The 26,937-nt window shown below is 37.7% G+C and overlaps 2 protein-coding genes across 3 annotated transcripts in view; one reads left to right on the top strand and one right to left on the bottom strand.

The window, feature by feature from the left end:
• KIF3A (kinesin family member 3A) overlaps nucleotides 1–26,937 on the bottom strand; it is a 65,025-nt gene that overhangs the window by 32,250 nt on the left and 5,838 nt on the right. For both annotated transcript variants that reach the window (XM_057735370.1, XM_057735376.1), the window contains exons 3-4: nucleotides 20,572–20,716; nucleotides 20,352–20,436 (exon numbers count right to left, since the gene is read on the bottom strand). In XM_057735370.1, the coding sequence (XP_057591353.1) occupies nucleotides 20,352–20,436; nucleotides 20,572–20,716 (230 nt within the window). The remainder of the gene's footprint in view (nucleotides 1–20,351; nucleotides 20,437–20,571; nucleotides 20,717–26,937) is intronic.
• LOC130853465 (40S ribosomal protein S26-like) lies at nucleotides 25,387–25,770 on the top strand. Its single transcript, XM_057735390.1, has one exon. It carries the CDS (start codon nucleotides 25,405–25,407, stop codon nucleotides 25,687–25,689), a length of 285 nt encoding a protein of 94 aa, XP_057591373.1. The 5' UTR covers nucleotides 25,387–25,404; the 3' UTR covers nucleotides 25,690–25,770.

Here is a 26,937-nt window from a genome sequence, read left to right as displayed (position 1 = left end):
CGTGTCAGAATAGGAGGAAAAGGTTACGTGCAAGAGTCCTGAAATGAGAAAAAAAAACTAGCTATTTTAAAAAATAAAAACCAACTAAACACAAAAGCCAGGGAAAGCGTAGGTGGCAGCAGGGAAACAGGTGGAATATCTAGCTGTAGAGGTGGGAAGAGATAAGATTAAGCATAGTTACTGATCTTATTTACTTATTTATTATTGAGCTGTAGTTGATATACAATGTTGTGTTGGTTTCTGGTGTACAGCAAGGTGACTCAGTTTTATATATATGTGTGTACACACACACACACACACACACACACACACAGTCTTTTCCATTATGGTTTATTACAGGATATTGAATATAGCCCCCTGTGCTATATAGTAGGACCTTGTTATTTATCCATTCTATATATAATAGTTTGCATCTGCTAAGCCCAGACACCCAACCCCATCCCTCCCATACCACCCCCCCTTCACCTTGGCAACCACAAGTATGTTTTCTATGTCTGAGTCTGTTTCTGCTTCTTAAATAAGTTCATTTGAGTCATATTTTAGATTCCACATATATGTGATATCATGCGATATTTGTCTATCTGACTTACTTCACTTAGTATGATAATCTCTCTCTAGGTTGATCCATGTTGGCTGCAAATGGCATTATTTCTTTCCTTTTTATAACTGAGTGGTATTCCACTGTATATATGTACCACATCTTCATCCATTCATCTGCCAATGGACATTCTGGTTGCTTCCATGTCTTGGCTATAGTAAATAGTGCTGCTATGAACATTGGGGTGCATGTATCTTTTCAAAGTATAGTTTTACCTGGATGTATACCCAGGAATGGGATTGCTGGATCATATGGCAACTCTAATTTTACTTTTCTAAGGAATCTCCATACTGTTTTCCATAGTGGCTGCATCAATTTACATTCCCACCAACACTGTAGGAAGGTTCCCTTTTCTGCACACCCTCTCCAGCATTTGTTTTTTATAGACTTTTTAATGATCGCCATTCTGACTAGTGCTAGGTGGTAACTCATTGTAATTTTGATTTGTACTTCTCTAATTATTGGTTTTTATCTTAACAGGAATTTGAAGCCACTGGAGTATTTCACCCAGTTGAGTGAAATAATCAGATCTATGGTATCCATATAAAAATATTACCTTTCTGTGAGTAACTTTATGAGAACTTTTACCCAACTTGAATGCTATATTTAGGATATATTTATCTAAAATACAAATAGAAATACAAAATTCACTTTTCAAGGCCCTAGAAGTCACCTCCACAAATCAAAAGAATAAAGTGAAACTGAGGCAGAGGCCTGTGCTGCCAGTGGGCAAGCCATTCCACAGATAGTAAGACCCAGATGTAAGACAAAGACAAAGTAAGACAAAGATGACAAACAAAAGTTTAAAAACAATATCAGAAACAAAAGTCACAAAGGCAAATACTCTAAATTCTAGTGTTGATGTTAAAACTAGTTAGAAGTTTTGGGTTTTTTTTAGTCTTTTCCACAAGATATATTTATACATTAGGAAAAATTACCCTTTTTCTGTCATGGGATATACATTAAGCCCTAATTTTATTAGTAGTAAAGAAATGTGTTGGTCTCTATAAACCAGTGGGTTTGTGGGTTTCAAACTGTGCTCTGACAAGCACTTGAGGGTCCATGGTGGCAATGAGGGGGCCACTGTGTGAGTTTGGGGGTTCTCAGACCCAGACAAGTTCTAAAGAGAATTTTACTTTCGTGTATTTTATAAATTGGGCTTCCACATAGAGTTTGGTTTGATTCAACTGTTTAACAGCTTTAAATCTTCTAAAATGTTTGAATATTACTGGTCTATATCAGCACTTTTCATAAAATCTATGGTAAAGAATAACATATATATTTCTAACATGGAAAGTGATATCTCTGAAAAATACAAAAATCATACACTTGGATGCCATGACAATGTCAAACTGCTATAAAAGTTTTTAAGCACGTCCTTTCATTTTCTATTCTCATCTCACTGCAGACTGGAAACAAACATGCTTCAAACTGGCATCAGTCTGCAAAGTCTAAGGTCATTTCCAATCAATTACTAATTGTAGATAAACCAATTAGATATGAAAGATGAAGAAACTGAATATGATTCTGAAATAACGCAGGACCCTGAAACAAGATGGCACATAGAAGGACATGAGCCCAACCCATATCAAGAAAATACCAAAATCACAACTAATTGGTGAACACTCATAAAAAAAAAAAAACACTGGAACCTACCAAAAAAGATATCCTACATCCAAAAACAAAGGAGAAGCCACAACAAGACATTAGAAGGGGTGCAACTGCGATAAAATCAAATCCCATACCCCAGGTGGGTGACCCACAAACTGCAAAATAACTATATCACAGATGTTCTCCCACAGGAGTGAAAGTACTGAGCCCCATGTCAGGCTCCCCATCCTGGGGGTCTGGCATCTAGAGGAGGAGCCCCCAGAGCATCTGGCTTTGAAGGCCAGTGGGGTTTGACTGCAGGAATTCCACAGGACTGGGAAAAAGAGAAACTCCACTCTTGGAGGGCACATACAAGGTCTCATGCACACCAGTACCCAGAAGAAAAAGCAGTGACCTCACAGGAGCTTTGGCCAGACCTACCTGCTGGTCTTTGAGAGGCAGGGGGTGGCTATGGATTACTGCAGGGACAAAGACACTGGTGGCAGTAGTTCTGAGGAGTACTCATTGCCATGAGTCCTCCTGGAGGTTGCCATTTTCTCACCAAGACCTGGACTCACCCAACAGCCTATAGGCTCCCGTGCTGGGATGCCTCAGCCCAAGCAAACAACAGGGTAGTAAAACAGCCCCACTGATCAGCAGATAGGCTACCTGAAGTCTTCTTGAGCCCACAGCTGCCTGCTAAATACCCACCGTGACATGGCCCTGCCTACTAGAGGGACAATACCCAGCTCGACTCACTAGTGGGCAGGAACCAGTCCCTCCAATCAGAAAGCCTGCATAAGCCGCTTAAACCAGTCTCATCCACCAGGGGGAGGATAGCAGAAGCAACAAGAATTACAACCTTGCAGCTGGCAGAATGGAAACCGCAATCACAGAAAGGTAGACAAAATGAGATGGCTATGTCCCAGACAAAGGAACAAGATAAAACCCCAGAAGAAAAACTAAGTGAAATGGAGATAGGCAATCTACCCAAAAAAGAATTCAGCATAATGATAGTAGAGATGATCCAAGATCTCAGAAAAAGAATAGAGGCACAGACAGAAGATACAGGAAATTTTTAACAAAGAGCTAGAAGATCTAAAGAACAAACAGAGGTGAACAACACAATAACTGAAATGAAAAATATACTAGAAGGAATCAGCAGAGTAAATGAGGCAGAAAAATGGATAAGTAAGCTGGAAGACAATGTTGGAAATCACTGCTGTGGAACAGAATAAAGAAAAAAGAATGAAAAGACACGAGAACAGTCTCAGACACCTCTGGGACAATCTTAAACACACTGACATTCTCATTACAGAGGTCCCAGAAGGAGAAGAGAGAGAGAAAAGACCTGAGAAAATATTTGAAGAGATAATAGCTGAGAAATTCCCCAGCATGGGAAAGGAAACAATTACCCAAGTCCAGGAAGGGCAGAGAGTCCCAGGCAGGATAAACCCAAGGAGGAATATGCCAAAACATATAGTTATCAAATTGACAAAAATTAAAGACAAAGAAAAAAATATTAAAAGCAACAAAGCAAAAGCAACAAATAACTTATAGGGGAATCCCCATAAGGTTATCAGCTAATTTTTCAGGAGAGACTCTGCAAGACAGAAGGGATGGCACAATATATTTAAAGCATGAAAGGGAAAAACCTACAACCAAGAATACTCTACCCAGCAAGGCTCTCATTTAGATTTCATGGAGAAATCAAGAGCTAACCACACAAGCAAAACCTAAGAGAATTCAGCACCACCAGACCAGCTGTGCAACAAATGCTAACGGATGACACTTCCCAGGTGGTGCAGTGATTAAGAACATGCCTGTCAATGCAGGGGACATGGGTTCAATCCCTGGTCTGGGAGGATCCCACGTGCCACAGAGCAACTAAGCCCATGTGCCACAACGACTGAGCCTATGCTCTAGAGCCCACGAGCTGCAACTACTGAGCCCACATGCTGCAACTACTGAGCCCACATGCTGCAACTACTGAAGCTCGTGCGCCTAGAGCCCATGCTCTGTGAGCCTGTGCTCTGCAACAAGAGAAGCCACCGCAATGAGAAGCCCACACACTGCAATGAAGAATAGCCTCTGCTTGCCACAAGTAGAGAAAAGCCCGTGCGCAGCAACAAAGACCCAATGCAGTCAATAAATTAAATAAATAAATGAATAAATAAATAAAACAAATGTTAAAGGAACTTCTCTAGGCAGAAAAAAAAAGACATACATACAATAAAATTATGAGTGGAAAAGCTCACTAGTAAAGGCAAACATACACTAAAGGCAGGAAATAATCCACAAACAAATATGATATCAAAACCAGCTATCAGGAACTTCCCTGGTGGTCCAGTGGTTAAGAATCCACCTTTGAATGCAGGGGACGTGGGTTCATTCTCTGGTCGGGGAACTAAGATCCCACGGGTCACGGGGCAACTAAGTCTGCACGCTGCAACTACTGAGCCCACACGCACTGGAGCCCACACCACAACTAGAAAGAAGTCTGTGCACCACAATGAAGAACCCACCCACTGAAACTAAGAACTGACACAGCCAAAATTAAATAGATAAATAAATATTTTTAAAAATGGTAATCATGAGGAGAGTACAAATGCAGGATACTGGAAATGCATTTCAAATTAAAAGAACAGCAACTTAAATCAATCTTGTTTATATATAGACTACTATATCAAAACCTCATGGTAACAGCAAACCAAAAATATACACACACACACTTCCTAGGTGGCGCAGTGGTTGGGAGTCTGCCTGCCAATGTGGAGGACATGAGTTTGATCCCTGCTCTAGGAAGATCCCACATGCCGCGGAGCAACTAAGCCCGTGTGCCCAAAAAAAAAAAAAAAAAAAGGAATTCAAACACAACACTAAATTTAGTCATCAAATCACAAAAGAAGAGAACAAAAGAGGAAGGTGAGAAAAAAAGACCTACATAAACAAATCCAAAGCAATTAACAAAATAGCAATAAGAACATACATAACAATAATTACCTTAAACATAAACAGATTAAATGCTCCAACCAAATGCATAGACTGCTCAATGGATACAAAAACAAGACCCATATATATACTGTCTACAAGGGACCCACTTGAGATCTAGGGACACATACAGATTGAAAGTGAGGGGATGGAAAAATGTATTCCATGCAAATGGAAATCAAAAGAAAGCTGGAGTAGCAATACTCATTTCAGACAAAATAGATTTTAAAATAAAGGGTGTTACAAGAGACAAAGAAGGACACTACATAATGATCAATCCAAGAAGAAGATACAACAACTGTAAATACATGCACCCAACATAGGAGCACCTCAACATATAAGGCAAATACTAAGACCCCATAAAAGAAGAAAATGATAGTAACACAGTAATTATGGGAGACTTGAACACCCCATTTTCAACAATGGACAGATCGTCCAGACAGAAAATCAACAAGGAAAAAGAGGCCTTAAATGACATGTTAAAATAGATGGATTTAATTGATATTTATAGAGTATTCCATCCAAAAGCAGCAGAATACACATTCTTCTGAAGTGCACATGGAAAATTCTCCAGGACTGACCACATGCTGGGCCACAAAGTGAGCCCTGGTAAATTTAAGAAAATTAAAATCATATCAAGCATCTTTTCCAACCACAACACTATGAGATTAGAAATCAAGTATAAGAAAAAAACTAAAAAAAAACACAAAAATGTAGAAGCTAAACAATATGCTACTAAACAACCAATGGATAACTGAAGAAATCAAAGAGGAAATCAAAAAATACCTAGAGACAAATGAAAACGAAAGCACAGCTATCCAAAACCTATGGGATGCAGCAAAAGCAGTTCTAAGAAGGAAGTTTACAGCAACACAATCTTACCTCAGGAAATAAGAAAAATCTCAAATAAACGACCTAACCTTACGCTAAAGCAATTAGAGAAAGAAGAACAAATAAAACCAAAGTTAATAGAAGGAAAGAAATCATAAAGATCAGAGCAGAAATAAATGAAACAGAGATGAAGAAAACAATAGAAAATATCAAACTAAAAGCTGGTTCTTTGAAAAGATAAACAAAATTGATAAACCTTTAGCCAGACTCATCAAGAAAAAAAAAGGAGAGGGCTCAAATCAATGAAATTAGAAATGAAAAAGTAGAAATTACTATGGACACCAAAGAAATACAAAGGATCATAAAAGACTACCACAAGCAACTATATGGAAGAAATGGACAAATTCTTAGAAAGGTACAACCTTCCAAGACTGAACCAGGAAGAAACAGAAAATACGAAGAGACTGACACACCTATGGTCACCTACTCTATGACAAAGGAGGCAAGAATATACAATGGAAGAAAGTCTCTTCAATAAGTGGTGCTGGGAAAAATGGACAGCTACATGTAAAATAATGAAATTAGAACACTCCCTAACACCATCCACACAAAAATAACTCAGATGGATTACAAGCCTAAATGTAAGGCCAAATCCTATAAAACTCTCAGAGGAAAACATAGGCAGAACATTCTTTGACGTAAATTGCAGCAAGAGCTTTTTTTTTTAAGCTCTTTATTGGAATATAATTGCTTTACACTCTTGTGCCAGTTTTTGAGGTACACCAAAGTGAATCAGCTGTATTTATACATATATCCTGATATCCCAGCAAGATATTTTTTGATCCACCTCCTAGAGTAATGAAAAGAAAAATAAACAAGCAGGACCAAATTAAACTTAAAAGCTTTTGCATAGCAAAGGAAACCATAAACAAAATGAAAAGACAACCCACACCCCACAGAATGGGAGAAAATATTTGCAAATGAAGTGACTCTCCAAAATATACAAACAGCTCATGCAGTTCTATATCAAAAAACCAAACAACCCAATCAAAAAATGGTTGGAAGATCTAAATAGACACTTCTCCAAAAAAGGCATACAGATGGTCAGTAGACACATGAAAAGATGCTCAACATCATTAATTATTAGAGAAATACAAACCAAAACTACAATGAGGTATCACCTCACACCGGTTACAATGGCTGTCATCAAAAAATCTGCAAATAATAAAGGCTGGAGAGGCTGTGGAGAAAAGGGAACCCTCCTACACTGTTGGTGGGAATGTAAATTGGTACAGCCAGTACAGAGAACAGTATGGATCTTCCCTTAAAAAACTAAAACATAACTACTATATGATCCAGCAATTCCACGCCCGGGTATATATCCAAATAAAATCATAATTTGAAAAGATATGTGCACTCCAATGTTCACTGCAGCACTATCTACAATAGCCAGAACATGGAAGCAACTTAAATGTCCATCATCAGAGGAATGAATAAAGAAGATGTGGCATGTTTATAAAATGGAATATTATTCAGCCATTAAAAGGAATGAAATAATGCCATTAGTAGCAACATGGATAAACCTAGAGGTAATCACACTAAGTGAAGTCAGTCAGAGAAAGACAAATATCATATATTACTTACATGTGGAATCTAAAAAATATGATACAAATGAACTTATTTACAAAACAGAAACAGACTCACAGACTTCAAAAACAAACTTACGGTTACCAAAGTGGACAGGTAGGTTGCAGGGATAAATTGGGAGTATGGGATTGACATACACACACTAATATATTTAAAATAGATAACCAACAAGGACCTACTGTATAGCACAGGGAACTCTACTCAATATTCTGTAATAAGCTAAATGGGAAAAGGATTTGAAAAAGGATAGATATATATATATATATGTATAACTGAAACACTTTGCTGTACACCTGAAACTAATGCAACATTGTAAATCAACTATACTCCTATATATATATATACACACATATAAAAAGGTAAGACACTGTGGGACCCTCCCAGGTACAAAAGCCCCTCTGTGTCCCCTGTTTGTAGAAAAAGGATTTAGTCTCCTAGGCCTTTCCTGAATTCCAAACAGCAAAGTCAAGCAGTTACTAATTAATGAAGTGAAGGAATGCAGAAACAGAGGAAAACCAGTCAAAAAACAATAGTTCAGCTATAAAACAGAATCCTAGTTCCTCCTCAAGGAATATATACAACAATCTGACACATATCTTGGAGTTGTTCTGCAGAAACTAAGACCCCCATCCAGGTTGAAGATGATGACTACATGCTGACCACAAGCACTGGACCCCAGACTGGACTAAACCAGGAGGTTGATGATTAAAATTTCTGAAACATCACACTGTTACCTCACCACCAGTCAGAAGAAAGTCACGCACCCTGCAACCCTCATCGCAAATGCTGCCTTTAAAAACCCTTCCCTGGGACTCCCTAGGTAGCACAGTGGTTAAGAATCTACCTGCCAATGCAGGGGACACGGGTTTGAGCCCTGCTCTGGGAAGACTCCACATGCCGCAGAGCAACTAAGCCCATGCACCACAACTATTGAGCCTGTGCTCTAGAGCCCGTGAGCCACAACTGTTGAGCCCATGTGCCACAACTACTGAAGCCCATGCACCTACAGCCTGTGCTCCACAACAAGAGAAGCCACTACAATGAGGAGACTGTGCACCACAATGAAGAGCAGCCCCTGCTCATAGCAACTAGAGAAAGCCTGTGTGCAGCAATGAAGACCCAATGCAGCCAATAAATAAAATAAATAAATAAATTTATTAAAAAAAAAAAAAAAAACCCTTCCCTGAAAAACGCCATTAGGGAGTTTGAGCCTTTTGGGCATAAGCAGCCTGTTCTCCTTGCTTGGCACCCTGCAATAAAACACTGTACTTTCCTTCAACACAATCAGGTGTCAGTAAATTTGCCTTGCTGTGTGGCAGGCAAGCACATCCAAGTTTGGTTCAGTAACAATTTTGGTGACCATGAAGGGGCAGCCATCCTGAGTGGCATCTCACCCATGGCACATCAGCCCCTGGCTGATGGTGGCACTCAGATCTTGTCTAGCAGGTGCCTGAGCACTTTTGTCTCAGGGACAGCCCTGAGTGCTTGCCACTAACCAGGCATCACTGGCTCATGGTGCTTTCAATTCTCTAGTAAAGGAAACAAGGTTCTGGCCCTGATCTGTAAGATGTTTCTGGTAAGTGGTGTAACCTCATTTGTGACAACACCAGGGCATTCTTCCATACTGGGTTGCCTTGACTGGACTTTTACTCTTTTTTTTGGGGGGGGGGCATATAACTTGGTCATCTTGTTTTGAGCAGAGTACCACTTTAATTGGGCTTTCCCTTCTGGGTCAAGGAGTCCCTTGGCCATCCAGCACTGCCTGAGCAGTAATTGAGAAACTCCCTGTTAGACCAAAGCTCATCTGCATCCCCATCTGGAATGGTAGTAGGAAACTTTCCATTCTGATGCTAGGAAACTGTGACCCTGAGAAGACTCCAACAGATACTGATCTGCCAGTCTGTCTATTTCTGGTTTCTTTCACACCAGCTGTGTTAAAGATTAATGGGTAATGAGAGCTCTGTTCAATCTTGTAGTCCCCTAGGGTGTATTTTGCAAAACTGGAAGATCTTCAGCTATGCTCCCATGAAAAGAAAGAAAATGATATTTTACTGTAACACCACATGGCTCCAGTATTCCTTAGGCTCTGATGAACAATGGCCCCTCAATGGTTTTTAGACTATAACACCTACATTCAACTAAAACTGTTTTTTTAAAAGGGAAAGAAAATGGGATAAAATTCCTTATGTACAGGCTTTTATGATATTGTATCAAAGTGAGCCTTTTGGAATTGGTTTGACTTTTATCTTGAGTATCTCAGTACATGAGTTTGAATCCTGTTTTCTCTCTCTGGTCTTGACCCTTGTTAAGGGGGTCCTAGCCCTGGTTTGGAAGGAGACCCCACCAGGAAGAGAGAAAGGAAACAAAAGGATTAATCGTTCTCAGAGACACCCCTGATACTGATCCTCATTAGAGGACCCTAGTCTTTACCTTTGTTAGAGAGTCTTGATAACTTAAATGTGATCTAGACACTCCTAGAAACTAATAGTTTAAATTCAGTCTGAGTCAGAGGTGGAAAGTTCACCTAGAAATGAGGCATGTGAATGTGAGTAAGTGATATGTATTACTGTCTACTAAGGTTATCTATCAAAGTTTTTAAAAAATTGGGTGGTAATGCTAGCAAAGAATTTTTATCATAAAAACACAGAAATTTAATTTGTATAACAAATAGTTTATAACGCCAAAACAATGGATCTCAATAGGAGCAGTTACTCCCCTGCCCAGAATGTTTTAGAAATTTGTGGGGGAGTTCCTGGTTCACTTGAAGACACTATTAGTATTCATAGGCAGGGGCCTGGGACACTAAACACCCTGAAATGGGTGGGATGGTCACAATCAACGAATTGTCCCATGCAACTCTGAATGTCCTACCAGATATTCACATGGGTGAAAAAACAATTTATAGACCTGTGGCCTCCGGCATCCCTGCATATTTGGCGATACCCCAGGGCTCCCGTGATCCAAGCAGGGCACTACTGCTGAGTCACATGCAGGGAGAGGAGCCACTAACAAAGCCTCTCTCTCCCTACATGCCGGCACCTGCAGATTTACAATAAAGGAAGCCCTCACTGAGGCAGATCCAAGAGCTCCAAGGTAGCCCCAAGAGCTCCAAGGCAGCCTCAGGACCAGAATCCCATGGTTGGACCACACACAGAGATGGGGACAAAACCAAAGCTGAATGCCAGGGACGGGGACTAACGAAAAGGTTCTAAAATCTTTCCATCAGCTAAACAAATTGTACACTAAATCCCCGTGATCAGCTAGGTAGACCCTATGTTTTTGGAATATCTGAGTAGAAAATGAATGTTCCCACAAATGAAAAAGCTCTAGCTCTGGCAGCTGTATACTTTAGGAACAAGCACACACAGGAATTGGGCCAGATCAGAGCCTAAGTGGACCCCGCAGGGCCCACAGCAGGTCCAGAATCCAACCTAGAGGCAGAGGAGGGCCCCTTGGGGGAGGCAAAGGTAGCCTGAGGCTCAAGGCGTGTACAATGACACTTACAGCTGAGACCCCGAGGAAACAATTATTATTATTAATTCTATTGATTTGATCCATTCTGTTGTCAGTTCTGGCTTTTCCTTTTAATTATGATCTTAGTCCTAAGGGTCTTTACATTTAAAAAAATTTTTTTATGTTTTTTACTTTTATCTTTATTTTTATCCTTTTTATATATTTCTATTTCTAGCTAGCTTTTCTGTAGTGCTGAGTTCTTCTCCCCTATGTTTTTTCTTTTTTATCTTTAATACATTTCTATTTTTTTTCTTTTTCTTTTTATATTTCCAGTTATACTATGCTCTTCTGTTGCTCTGTTTTTATCCCTATTTTATTTTACTTTATTTTATTTTATTATACTTTTAATCATTATTATCAGTCTGTTGTTTCCTTGCTCTACGCTTCAGATGACACACTGCTTTGGTTTTTGTTTTTAGGTTTTGTCTTTATCTTAGTTCTAATTATAATTGTTTGATTTCATTTTGGGGATCATCAGTCTTGGTTGTTCTCTTGCTCCTTCTTGTATTTGGTCCTTGTTTCTATTTGGTCCCTGTCATATTTGGGTCTTGCTTCCAGTATTCCTCTGGGGTTTTTTTTTTTTTTCCTTTTTCTTCTTCCTTTCCTTTCTCTTCCTTTTAAAATTGTTTATATAGTTCCATAGTTATGTTGTGCTTCTGTTGTACTGTCCTCCTTCCCATTTCTCTCTCTCTCTCTCTTTTTTTTTAACCATACTTGTCAGTTTGTTTTGTTTCTTTGCATCAGTCTTTAGTCTGCTTAGGTTTTCTTTTTTTGGTTTTGAGTTTTTGTTGGTTTTCTCTTTAATTGTCTGATTGCGTTCTGGGTTTCTTCTGTCTGGTGGTTCTAGTTGCTTTATATTCTATTGGGTTCTGTTTTTGTTTCTCTTGTGTGTGTACGTGTTTCCCTGATTCACTATTTGTTTGTTTGGTTTAACCTTTTACCATTAGTCTGGGGCTTGGACAGTCTTTTTTAATCCCCGTTATTGTTGGGATGAGCAACATCTGGGGTCTGGATTCCTTGATCTAAAGACAAGAGTGAGGCTCTAGGGACGGAGCACCGAGTCCAGGATGCTAGACCACTAGAGAATCCCCAGGCACAGGGAATATTAACTGCAGAGAGCTCTCACAGAGGCCTGTATGAGAGTCTAAGACTTGGCTTCACCCAACTGCCTGCAACTGCCAGTAATGGATACCTCACACAAAACTGCAAACAAGACAGGAACACAAAACCACCCATCAGCACACAGACTACCTAAAGTCACATTAAGCTCACAGATATCCCAAAACACACCACCTGACACAGCCCTGCTCATCAAAGGGAAAAGACTCAGATCCACACACCAGAAAGCAACACCTGACCCTCCCATCAGGAAACCTACTCAAGACACTGCATCAACCCCACCACAGGGGGCAGAGAACAGAAACAAGAGGAATTACTACTAGGCAGCCTATGGAAAGGAGACCTCAAATACCGTAAATCAGACAAAATAAGAAAATAAAGAAACGCCTTGCAGGCAAAGGAGCAAGATAAAAACCCACTAGACCAAATAAATGAAGAAGAAACAGGAAACTTGCCTGAAAAAGAATTCAGAGTAATGGTAGTAAAGATGATCCAAAATCTCAAAAACAAAATACAGAAAATACAAGAAACATTTAATAAGGACCTAGAAGAACTAAAGAGCAAACAAACAGTAATGAACAACACAATAAGTGAAATAAAAACACTCTAGATGGTATTAACAGCAGAATAACTGAGGCAGAAAAACAAGTAAGCTGGAAGACAGAATGGTGGAAATAACTACCACAGAGCAGGAAAAAGAGAAAAGAATAAAAAGAATGGAATATACTCTCAGAGACCTTGGGGACATTAAGCACACCAACTTGAATCATAGGCGTCCCAGAAGAAGAAGAAAACAAGAAAGGGTCTGAGAAAATATTTGAAGAGGTTATAGTGGAAAACTCCCTGAACATGGGAAAGGAAATAGTCAATCAAGTCCAAGAAGCGCAGAGTCCCAGGCAGGATAAACCCAAGGAGAAATACACTGAGGCACATATTAATCAAATGAACGAAAATTAAACATGAAGAAAAAATATTAAAAGCAGCAAGAGAAAAGCAGCAAATAACATATAAGGGAAAACCCATAAGGATAACAGCTGACCTTTCTGCAGAAACTCTGCAAGCCAGAAGGGAATGGCAGGATATACTTAAAGTTTTGAAAGAGAAAAACCTACAGCCAAGAATACTCTACCCAGCAAGAATCTCATTCAGATTCAACGGAGAAATCAAAAGCTTTACAGACAAGCAAAAGTTAAGAGAACGCAGCACCACCAAACCAGCCTTACAACAATTGCTAAAGGAACTTTTCTAAGCAGGAAACACAAGAGAAGGAAAAGACCTACAAAAACAACAACAAAACAATTAAGAAAACAGTAATAGGAACATACATGTCAATAATCACCTTAAATGGAAATGGATTAAATGCTCCAACCAAAAGGCACAGACTGGCTAAATGGATACAAAAACAAGACCCTTATATATGCTGTCTACAAGAAACCCACTTCAGACCTAGGGACACATACAGACTGAAAGTAAGAGGATAGAAAAAGAAATTCCATGCAAATGGAAGTCAAAAGAAAGCTAGAGTAGCAATACTCATATCAGACAAATTAGACTTTAAAGTAAACACTATTACAAAACACAAGGAAGGACACTACATAATGATCAAGGGATCAATCCAAGAAGAAGATATAACAGTTGTAAATATCTATGCCCCCAACATAGGAGCACCTCAATACATAAGGCAAATGCGAACAGCCATAAAAGGGGACTTCGACAGTAACACAATAATAGTAGATTTAACACCCCACTTACATCAATGGACAGATCATCCAAACAGAAAACAAGGACACACAAACTTTAAATGGCACATTACACCATCTTGACTTAACTGATATTTATAGGACATCCCATCCAAAAACTACAGAATACACTTTCTTCTCAAGTGCACATGGAACATTCTCCAGGACAGATCACATCTTGGGTAACAAATCAAGCCTCAGTAAATTCAAGAAAATTGAAATCATATCAAGCATTTTCTCTGACCACAATGCCATGAGATTAGATATCAATTACATGAAAAAAACTGTAAAAAATACAAACACACGGAGGCTAAACACGAGGCTATTAAACAACCAAGAAATCACTACAGAAATCAAAGAGGAAATGAAAAAATACCTAGAAACAAATGACAATTAAAACACAACAACCCCCCAAAAGCTATGGGACTCAGCAAAAGCAGTTCTGAGAGGGACGTTTGTAGCAATACAATCCTACCTCAAGGAACAAGAAAAACTCGAATAAACAACCTAATCTTACACCTCAAACAATTAGAGAAAGAAGAACAAAAAGACCCCAAAGTGAGCAGAAGGAAAGAAATCATAAAAATCAGATCAGAAGTAAACAAAAAAGAAATGAAGGAAACAATAGCAAAGATCAATAAAACTAAAAGCTAGTTCTTTGAGAAAAACATACATTGATAAACCATGAGCCAGACCCATCAGGAAAAAAAGGGAGAAGATGCAAATCAACAGAATTAGAAATGAAAAAGGAGAAGTAACAACAGACACTGCAGAAATACAAAAGATCATAAGAGACTACTACAAGCAACTATATGCCAATCAATTGGATAACCTGGAAGAAATGGATACATTCTTAGAAAAGTACAATCTTCCAAGACTGAACCAGGAAGAAATAGAACATATGAGGTGTCCGTTGTGACTTCTCCTTTTTCATTTCTAATTCTGTTGATTTGCATCTTCTCCCTTTTTTTCTTGATGAGTCTGGCTAATGGTTTATCAATTTTGTTAATCTTCTCAAAGAACCAGCTTTTAGTTTTATTTATTTTTCTTATGGTTTCTTTCCTTTCTTTTTCATTTATTTCTGCTCTGATCTTTACGATTTCTTTCCTTCTGCTCACTTTGGGGTTTCTTTGTTCTTCTTTCTCTAGTTGTTTGAGGTGTAAGGTTAGGTTGTTTATTCGATCATTTTCTTGTTTCTTAAGGTAGGACTGTATTGCTATAAACTTCCCTCTTAGAACTGCTTTTGCTGCGTCCCATAGGTTTTGGGTTGTTGTGTTTTCGTTGTCATTTGTTTCTAGATACTTTTTGATTTCCTCTTTGATTTCTGTAGTGATTCCTTGGTTGTTTAAGAGTGAATTGTTTAGCCTCCATGTGTTTGTATTTTTTGCAGTTTTTTTCCTGTAATTGATATCTAGTCTCATGGCGTTGTGGTCTGAGAAGATGCTTGATATGATTTCAATTTTCTTGAATTTGCTGAGGTTTGATTTGTGACCCAAGATGTGATCTATCCTGGAAAATGTTCCGTGTGCACTTGAGAAGAACGTGTAGTCTGTCGTTTTTGGATGGAATGTCCTATAAATATCAATGAAGTCGAGATGGTCTAATGTGTCATTTAAAGCTTGTGTGTCTTTATTTATTTTCTGTTTGGATGATCTGTCCATTGATGTAAGTGGGGTGTTCAAGTCTCCCACTATAATTGTGTTACTGTCGATGTCCCCTTTTATAGCTGTTAGCATTTGCCTTATGTATTGAGGTGCTCCTATATTGGGGGCATAGATATTTACCATTGTGATATGTTCTTCTTGGATGGATCCCTTGATCATTATGTAGTGCCCTTCCTTGTCTCTTTTAATAGTCTTTACTTTCAAGTCTAATTTGTCTGATATGAGTATTGCTACTCCAGCTTTCTTTTGACTTCCATTTGCATGGAATATCTTTTTCCATCCCTTCACTTTCAGTCTATATGTATCCCTTGGTCTGAAGTGGGTTTCTTGTAGGCAGCATAGAGAAGGGTCTTGTTTTTGTATCCATTCAGCCAGTCTGTGTCTTTTGGTTGGAGCATTTAATCCATTGACATTTAAAGTGATTACTGACATGTGTGTTCCAATTACCATTTTCTTAATTGTTTTGGGTTTGTATTTGTAGGTGTTTTCCTTTTCTTGTGTGTCCTACTTAGAGAAGTTCCTTTAGCACTTGTTGTAAGGCTGGTTTGGTGGTACTGAATTCTCTTAACTTTTGCTTGTCTGGAAAGCTTTTGATTTCTCCCTCAAATCTGAATGAGATTCTTGCTGGGTAAAGTATTCTTGGCTGTAGGTTTCTCTCTTTCAGGACTTTCAGGATATCCTGCCATTCCCTTCTGGCCTGCAGAGTTTCTGTAGAAAGGTCAGCTGTTATCCTGATGGGTTTTCCCTTATATGTTGTTTGTTGCTTTTCTCTTGCTGCTTTTAATATTTTTTCTTTGTGTTGAATTGTCGTTAGTTTGATTAATATGTGTCTTGGTGTATTTCTCCTTGGGTTTATTCTGTATGGGACTCTCTGTGCTTCTTGGACTTGGTTCATTATTTCCTTTCCCATGTTGGGGAAGTTTTCCACTAGAACCTCTTCAAATATTTTCACAGACCCTTTCTTGTTTTCTTCTTCTTCTGGGATGCCTATAATTCGAATGTTGGTACGTTTAAGGTTATCACTGAGGTCTCTGAGGCTGTCTTCTAGTCTTTTTATTTTTTTATCTTTTTCCTGCTCTGTGGCGTTTATTTCTTCCATTCTATCTTCCAACTCACTTATTCGTTCTTCTGCCTCAGTCATTCTGCTGGTTAGAGCATCTAGAGTATTTTTAATTTCAGTTATTTTGTTATCCATTGCTGTTTGTTTTTCTGAGTTCTTATGAACTGTTTCTTGTACTTTCTCTAATTTGTTATCGAGATTTTGTATCATTTTTACTATCATTACTCTAAATTCTTTTTCAGGCATTTTTCCTATTTCCTCCTCATTTATTTGGTCTTGTGGGTTTTTTTCCTGCTCCTTTGCCTGCATGGGGTTTCTTTGTTTCCTCATGGTTGTCCAAGCTTTTGGGGTTGCTTGTCCTCTGTTTAAAGCTGTGGGTCTCCCAAGTCATCCAAGATGCCAGGTACTTCAGGTAACTATGCCACCTCCTCTCAGAAATAGAACATATGAACAGAGCAATCACAAGCATGGAAATTGAGGCTGTGATTAAAAATCTCCCACAAACAAAAGCCCAGGGCCAGATGACTTCAGGCAAATTCTATCAAAAATTTAGAGAAGAGCTAACACCTATCCTTCTCAAACTCTTCCAAAATACAGCAGAAGGAGGAATACTCCCACTCATTCTACAAAGCCACCATCACCCTGATACCAAAACCAGGCAAAGATGTCACAAAAAAAAGAAAACTACAGGCCAATATCACTGATGAATATAGATGCAAAAATCCTCAACAAAATACTACCAAACAGAATCCAAAAACACATTAAAAAGATCATACACCATGATCATGTGGAGTTTAATCCCTGGAATGCAAAGATTCTTCAATATATGCAAATCAATCAATGTGATACACCATATTAACAAATTGAAGGATAAAAGCCATATGATCATCTCAACAGATGCCGAAAAAGCTTTTGACAAAATTCAACATCCATTTATGATAAAAACTCTCCAGAAAATGGGCACAGAAGGAAATTACCTCAACATAATAAAAGCCATATATGAAAAACCAACAGCCAACATCATTCTAAATGGTGAAAAACTGAAAGCATTCCCTCTAAGAACAAGAACAAGACAACGGTGCCCACTCTCACCATTATTATTCAACATAGTTATGGAAGTTTTAGCCACAGCAATCAGGGAAGAAAATGAAATAAAAGGAATCCAAATTGGAAAAGAAGAAGTAAAATTGTCTTTGCAGATGACATGATATTATACATAGAAAACCCTAAAGATTCTACAAGAAAATAGCTAGCAATAATCGATGAATTTAGTAAAGTAGCAGGATACAAAATTAATGCACAGAAATCTCTTGCATTCCTATACACTAACAACGGAAGAGCAGAAAGAGAAATTAAGGAAACTCTCCCATTTACCACTGCAACAAAAAGAATAAAATATCTAGGAATAAACCAGCCTAAGGAGGCAAAAGACCTGTATGCAGAAAACTATGAGACACTGATGAAAGAAATCAAAGACAATAAACAGATGGAGAGACATACCATGTTCTTGGATTGGAAGAATCAACATTGTGAAAATGACTACCCTATCCAAAGCAATTTACAGATTCAATGCAATCCCTATCAAATTACCAACGGCATTTTTCACAGAACTAGAACAAGAAATCTTACGATTTGTATGGAAACACAAAAGACTCTGAATAGCCAAAGCAATCTTGAGAAGGAAAGATGGAGTTGGTGGAATTAGGCTTCCTGACTTCAAACTATACTACAAGGCCACAGTGATCAAGACAGTATGGTAGTGGCACAAAAACAGAAAGGTAGATCAATGGAACAGAATAGAGAACTCAGAGGTAAACCCATGCACATATGGGTACTTTATCTTTGACAAAGGAGGCACGAATATACAATGGAAAAAAAGACAGCCTCTTCAATAAGTGGTGCTGGGAAAATTGGACAGCTACATGTCAAAGAATGAAATTAGAACACTTCCTAACACCATACACAAAAATAAACCCAAAATGGATTAAAGACCTACATGTAAGGCCAGACACTGTAAAACTCCTAGAGGAAAACATAGGCAGAACACTCTATGACATATACCAAAGCAAGATCCTTTTTGACCCACCTCCTAGAATCATGGCAATAAAATCAAGAATAAACAAATGGGACCTAATGAAACAAAAGGTTTTGCACAGCCAAAGAAACCATACACAAGACAAAAAGACAACCCTCAGAATGGGAGAAAATACTTGCCAACGAAGCAATGGACAAAGGGTTAATCTCCAAAATATACAAGTAGCTCATGCAGCTCAATATCAAAAAAGCAAATAACCCAATCCACAAATGGGCAGAAGACCTAAATAGATATTTCTCCAAAGAAGACATACAGAAGGCCAACAAACACATGAAAAGATGCTCAACATCACTAATCATCAGAGAAATGCAAGTCAAAGCCACAATGAGGTATCACCTTACACTGATCAGAATGGCCATCATCACAAAATCTGGAAACAGTAAATGTTGGAGAGGGTGTGGAGAAAAGGGAACTCTCCTGCACTGTTGGTGGGAATGTTAAGTTGGTACGGCCACTGTGGAAAACAGTTTGGAGGTTCCTTCAAAAACTAAAAATAGGACTACCATATGATCCAGTAATCCCACTACTGGGCATATACCCAGAGAAAACCATAATCCAAAAAGAAACATGTACCATAATGTTCATTGCAGCATTATTTACAATAGCCAGGACATGGAAGCAACCTAAATGTCCATCAACAGATGAATGGATAAAGAAGATGTGGCACATATATACAATGGAATATTACTCAGCCATAAAAAGGGATGAAATGGAGCTATATGTAATGAGGTGGATAGACCTAGAGTCTGTCATACAGAGTGAAGTAAGCCAGAAAGAGAAAAACAAATACTGTATGCTAACTCATATATATGGAATCTAAAAAAAAAAAAAATGGTACTGATGAACCCAGTGACAGGGCAGGAATAAAGATGCAGATGAAGAGAATGGACTGGAGGACACGAGGTTGGGGGGGAGGGGGCGAAGGGGAAGCTGGGACCAAGTAAGAGAGTAGCATAGACATATATACACTACCACACGTAAAACAGATAGCTAGTGGGAAGTTGCTGTATAACAAAGGGAGATCAACTCGATGATGGTGATGCCTTAGAGGGCCAGGACAGGGAAGGTGGGAGGGAGTCGTGGGAGGGAGAGGATATGGGGATATATGTATAAATACAGCTGATTCACTTTGGTGTACCTCAAAAACTGGTACAAGAGTGTAAAGCAATTATATTCCAATAAAGAGCTTAAAAAAAAAAAGGTGCAGATCACTGTATACAGTGTGCTACTTCTGGAGTAAAAATACAATTATATTTGTTAGTATTTACATAAAGAACACTGAAAGGATACTGAAAGTGGTTATCTTAGGGTGGGGAGAAATGGGGTAGGGACAAGACTTTTCAATGCATAAATGTTTTAAATACTTTCATTTTTCAACTATGTTAATCATATTACCTGGTCAAAAAATAAGTAAAACATTAAAAGTACCTTTTGTTCAAAAAAGACCTTAATTTAGTACACATTCTATTGCTTTGGAAAGTACTCCAATTTCAATTATCCTTACCTCTAACCTCTGTGTCTGATCCTTCCCCAAAAGGTCACGAACTTCTTCATTATATATTTCCAAATAAGACACTCGAACCAAAAATCTGTAAACAAAACATCATTTAAAAAAAAAAGTAAAATATTTATCAGAACAGTTTTTTAAATATGTTTACAAAATGTGTACATATTTCTCATGCTTGTACTTCTCAATATTAGAAAATATAAGAATTTTCTTTTACCTTGTATCACCTTCTGCTTTTGCAATATGACCAAATATGTGAGCAAATGAATTTGGAATGATTCCTCTAAGTTCAGGAACAGCTCGAACACCTTCCATGGTAAAAGTTTTGCCTGTTCCAGTTTGCCCATATGCAAAAATAGTCCCTGAAAATAATGAAGAGAATAAATTGCTTTGCAGAGTCTAATGCTACAGACCAAGAGCTCTTAAAATTAATTCCTTTGACACTGTGATGTAATTTTTACCCTGGATTTAAAGTTTATTCTAGTACAAATTTCACCTTTATTATCAGCCATTACAATAGGTTCTGTATGCCACATGAGCACAGCACTGTTAAAGTACAGAGTCAATGAGAGAAATACAAAATCTGACATTTTAGCTAATCATTAGAAATTTCTTATAACGTGTATATTAATTACTTAATGTGGACATAAAATTGGAGAAGGTAGTATAATCACAGCAAAAGAACACAAGTTCTAGAGTAGAAAGACCTCAACATGAACCCACACATCTGCCTTTTTCAGGCACTTGACCTTAGAAAGTATCTACCCAGAGATTATCTCCTCAATAGTAAAATGGAAATAAGAATAACTAGATTGATAGTAAGAACCAAATGAAACAATTCACTTGAAGTGACCAACATGACGCCTGGCAAATGGTTGTTTTTTAATTCTTATTCCTAAAATAAGTATGTTATTTCAAAATAAAATGTTTTAAGTAACAGCTTAAGGAATATGGGGAATTAACAACAAAAAAAGGTGACAATACAATTATTACAAATAATTACAGATACAACTTAAATTTTCTAAATATCCAAATTCATTCATTCAACAAATACCACAAGCCTGAGTCTGGCATTGTGCTAGGCACCAGGGATACAGTGAAAAACAAAACAAACACAATCTTTAATCTTATGGTATGTCATCTTGGGGAGGACATATTAGCCAAATATTTACAAGTAGGATGAGTGCTGGGAATGAGAAACAGAGTTCTAGATAAGAGTAAGGGACATAATTGAAGCAGAACTGATGCAGGAGGAAAGGGGAAGAGGTCAGCCAAGGCTTTCCAGAAGAGGTAAGGTTTAGATCCGATCCGACACATGAGCAAGCATTAGATAGGAACAGAGTGGACAGCAAGAGGCAAAAAAGAGAACAGAGATTTTGAAGAAACGTAATGAAACCAGAATGGAAGAAACAAAGATGGAAAAGGACAGTGGATGCAGATAGAACTAAAGAAATTGACAGGGGCCTAATCACACAGGGTGATGAAGAACACATTAATGATTTTAGAGCTTATCCTAAAAACAAAGTGAAGCCATAGAATGACTTTACAGCCAAAGGAGTGACATCATAGTCACTTTGGCTCTATTGTACATAAAGAAAAGGAAGAAAGCAAGGGAAGAAGTGAAGAAACCAGTTAGAGGGCTGAATTGGTTAGCCAGGTGACAGATGGTGCTGACAATAAATAGAAGGGGATGAGAAAGGTAGAAAGACTTCAGAGATATTTAACAGTTAGAATCAAGAAACCTGGGAAATAACTAGTCATGAGGGGACCAGGGAAAAGGAATAATGGAGGGTGACTTTCAAATTTCTGGTTTGACCAAAGGGATGTATGGCTATGCCACGTCCTGAGATGGTGAACACCACTAGAAGAAATAACAGTTTGAAAGTCAAGATCATGAATTTAGTTCTAAGACTTAGAACTAAGTCTATGATACACCCAAATGGATATGTCAAGCAAGCAGGCGGATGGATGAGATTCATCTGCCACTGAAGCCATGGTAGTGGATGAGATTTACTCAGGAGACAGTATAGTAAGAAAAGATAGCCTAGGAAGTGACAGCATAAATGAAAAAGGTTTCTCAACTACCACCACTCTATGCAGTTAACATCAAATGTCATCATTTTCAGACTTTTTATGAAAATAAATTAATCACAACAGAACCATTTTTATACATGGGAATAATTTAAAAGTCTTAATTTTTTCTAACTCACTAAGTATTTCAAACTCTTCCATTAAGAATACAATTTACTGCATTCAAAGGAGCTGAAAATATCATGAACTCATACTGCATTTTAGAACAGACACAGCAGCTACTATTTACTGATCATTTGCTATGTGCTGTCATGTACTTTACATGCATTCCTATTTAATTTTCACCCCAATCCTAAGAGCTAGGTAATATTTATATTCCACAGTTTAGCTGATGAAACAAAGGCTTACAGAGGTTGAGTTACTTGCTCAATGTCATAGTAAGTGGTAGAAACACGATCTGAACACACTCCAGCTGGCTCCACAGCCCATGTTTTTTACCAGTATGTAATGACCAAAAAAAAAAAATTTAAGCTCAAAATTAATACCTAATGAAATTTCTATGAATGCATTAAATATATGAAGATTACTAATTTAAAAAGTATATTAAGTAACTAGAGAAAGAAGAACAAAACCCAAGGTTAGTAGAAGAAAAACAAATCATAAAGATCAAAGGAGAAATAAATGAAATAGAAACCAAACAATAGAAAAGATCAAACTAAAAGCTGGTTCTTTGAAAAGATAAACAAAATTGATAAACCTTTAGCCAGATTCATCACGAAAAAAAGGGAGAGGGCTCAAATCAATAAAACTAGAAATGAAAAAGAAGTTACAAGGGACACCACAGAAATAAAAAGGATAAGAGACTACTACAAGCAACTATATATCAATAAAAATAGTCAACCTAGAAGAATTGGACAAATTCTAAGAAATGTACAACCTTTCAAGACTGAACCAGGAAGAAACAGAAAATATGAAAAGACCAATCACAAGTAGTGAAATTGAAACTGATTTTAAAATTTCCAACAAACAAAAGGCCAGGACCAGATGGCTTCAAAGACAAATTCTATCAAACATTTAGAGAAGAGTTAACACCTATTCTTCTGAAACTCCTCCCAAAAATTGCAGAGGAAGGAATACTCCCAAACTCATTCTATGAGGCCACCATCACCCTGACACCAAAAGTAGACAAAGATACCACAAAAAGAAGACACTTACAGGCCAATATCACTGATGAACACAGACGCAAAAGTCCTCAACAAAATACTAGCAACAATATCCAACAATACATTAAAAAGATCATACATCAGAATCAAGCAGCATTTACCCTGGGAATGCAAAGATTCTTCAATATCCACAAATCAATCAGTGTGATACACCACATTAACAAACTGAAAAATAAATACCATATGATCATCTCAACAGATGCAGAGAAAACTTTTGACAAAATTCAACACCCATTTATGATAAAAACTCTCCAGAACTGGGCATAGAGGGAACCTACCTCAGCATAATAAAGGTCATATATGACAAACCCACAGCTAACATCATTCTCAACAGTGAAAAGCTAAAAGCATTTCCTCTAAAATCAAGAACAAGACAAGAATGTCCATTCTCACCACTTTTTTCAACATAGTCTTGGAAGTCTTAGCCATGGCAATCAGAGAAGAAAAAGAAATAAAAGGAATCCAAATTGGGAAAGAAGAAGTAAAATTGTCACTGTTTGCAGATGACATGATACTATATATACAAATCCTAAAGATGCTACAAGAAAACTACTAGAGACCATCAATGAATTCACTAAAGTTGCAGGATACAAAATTAATACACAGAAATTTGCTGCATCTCTATACACTAACAATGAAAGATCAGAAGGTGAAATTAAAGAAACAATCCCATTTACCACTGCATCAAAAAAAATAAAATACCTAGGAATAAATCTACCTAAGGTGGCAAAAGACCTGTACTCAGAAAACTATAGATACTGATGAAAGAAATCAAACGTGACAAAAACAGAGGGAGAGCTATACCGTGTTCTTGGATTGGAAGAAGCAATATTGTCAAGATGACTATACTACCCAAGGCAATCTATAGATTCAATGCAATCCCTATCAAATAACCAATGGCATTTTTCACAGAACTAGGACAAAAAAATGTTTTAATTTGTATGGAAACACAAAAGACCCTGAACAGCCAAAGTAATCCTGAGAAAGATAAATGGAGCTAGAGGAATCAGGCTCCCTGACTTCCGACTATACCACAAAGCTACAGTCATCAAAACAGTATGGTATTGACACAAAAACAGAAATATAGATCAATGGAACAGTATAGAAAGTCCAGAGATAAACCCATGCACCTTCAGTCAATTAAGCTATGACAAAGGAAGTAAGAATACACAATGGAGAAAAGACAGTCTCTTCAATAAGTGGTGCTGGGAAAACTGAACAGCTACATGTTCAGAATGAAATTAGAATATTCTTTAATACCATACACAAAAATAAACTCAAAATGGATTAAAGACCTAAATGTAAGGCCAGATACTATAAAACTCTTAGAGGAAAACACAGGCAGAACACTTGCTGACATAAATCGCAGCAAGATCTTTCTGGATCCACCTTCTAGAGTAATGAAAATAAAAACAAAAACAAATGAGAACCTAATTAAACTTCAAAGCTTTTGCACAGCAAAGGAAACCATAAACAAAATGAAAAGACAACCCATAGAATGGGAGAAAATATTTGCAAATGAAGCAACCGACAAGGGATTACTCCCCAAAATATACAAACAGCGCATGCAAGCTCTATATCAAAAAAAACCAAACAACCAAAAATGGGCAGAAGACCTAAACAGACATTTCTCCAAAGAAGATATACAGATGGCCCAAAAAGCACATGAAAAGATGCTCAACATAGCTAATTATTAGAGAAATGCATATCAAAACTACAATGAAGTATCATCTCCCACTGGTCAGAATGGCTATTATCAAAACGTCTACACCCTCTTTCGTCTCCTCGCTTCCAAGATGACCAAGAAAAGAAGGAACAATGGTCGTGCCAAAAAGGGCCGTGGCCATGTGCAGCCTATTCGTTGCACGAACTGTGCCCGATGCGTGCCTAAGGATAAGGCCATTAAGAAGTTCGTCATTCGGAACATCGTAGAGGCCACAGCCGTCAGGGACATTTCCGAAGCGAGTGTTTTCGACGCCTATGTACTGCCCAAGCTGTATGTGAAACTACATTACTGTGTGAGTTGTGCCATTCACAGAAAAGTAGTTAGGAATCGTTCTCGGGAAGCCCGGAAGGACTGAACACCTCCACCCGGATTTAGACCTGCGGGTGCTGCCCCACAACCTCCACCAAAGCCCATGTAAGGAGCTAAGTCCTTAAAGGCTGAAGAAATCCTGTTCTCTGAAAAGAAAAGAAAATGGAAATTATACTTTAAAAAAAAAAAAGTCTACAAACAATAAATGCTGGATAGGGTGTAAAGAAAAGGGAACCCTCTCTCACTGTTGGTGGGAATGTAAATTGGTACAGCCACTATGGAGAACAGTATGGAGATTCCTTAAAAAACTAAAACTAAAACTAAAACTTCCCTGGCAGTCTAGTGTTTAGGACTTCGCTTTCCAATGTAGGGGGTGCAGGTTTGACACCTGGCTGGGGAGCTGGGATCCCACATGCCTCTCAGCCAAAACACAAAAACATAAAACAGAAGCAATACTGTAACAAATTCAATAAAAATTTTTAAAAGGGTTCACATCCAAAAAAAAAACACAAAAAATCTTAAAAAAAGAAAAACTAACTAAAAAATAGAACTACCATATGATTCAGCAATCCCACTCCTGGGCATATATCCAGAGAAAACAATCTTTTGAAAAGATACATGCATCCCAATGTTCACTGCAGCACTATCTACAATAGCCAAGACATAGGAGCAACCTAAATGTCCACTGACAGAAGAAATGCATTAAAAAAGATGTGGTGTGTATATATATACAATGGAATATTAGTCATAAAAAAATGAAACAATGCCATTTGCTGCAAAAAGGAGGGACCTAGAGATTATCATACTAAGTGAAGTCAGAGAAAGACAAATATCATATGATACCACTTATAAGTGGAATCTAAAAAAAAAAAATTATACAAATGAACTTACTTACAAAACAGAAACAGACTCACATACTTCAAAAACAAACTTATAGTTACCAAAGGGGAAAAGTGGTGAGGAGGGATAAATTAGGAGTTTGGGATTAACATATACACATGCTTTATATATAAAATAGATCATCACAAGGACATACTGTATAGCACAGGGAATTCTACTCAATATTCTGTAATAATCTATACTGGAAAAGAATCTGAAAAAGAATGGATATGTGTATATGTATAGCTGAGTCACTTTGCTGTATACCTAAAACACAAGACTGTAATTCAACTATACTCCAAATAAAAATTAAATTAAAAAAAATTTTTTTTTAATAAAAAGGTTACTAATTTACAATATTAGAGCTGAGAAAGGCAGACCAGGAATCCCCTAAAATTAAAGAATGTCGTCTTAT

This window comes from Hippopotamus amphibius, chromosome 1, assembly GCF_030028045.1.
Source record: "Hippopotamus amphibius kiboko isolate mHipAmp2 chromosome 1, mHipAmp2.hap2, whole genome shotgun sequence".
Classification (NCBI taxonomy): domain Eukaryota; kingdom Metazoa; phylum Chordata; class Mammalia; order Artiodactyla; family Hippopotamidae; genus Hippopotamus; species Hippopotamus amphibius.
The sequence above is the reverse complement of the archived record's forward strand: the minus strand, read 5'-3'. Positions and strand labels throughout refer to the sequence as shown.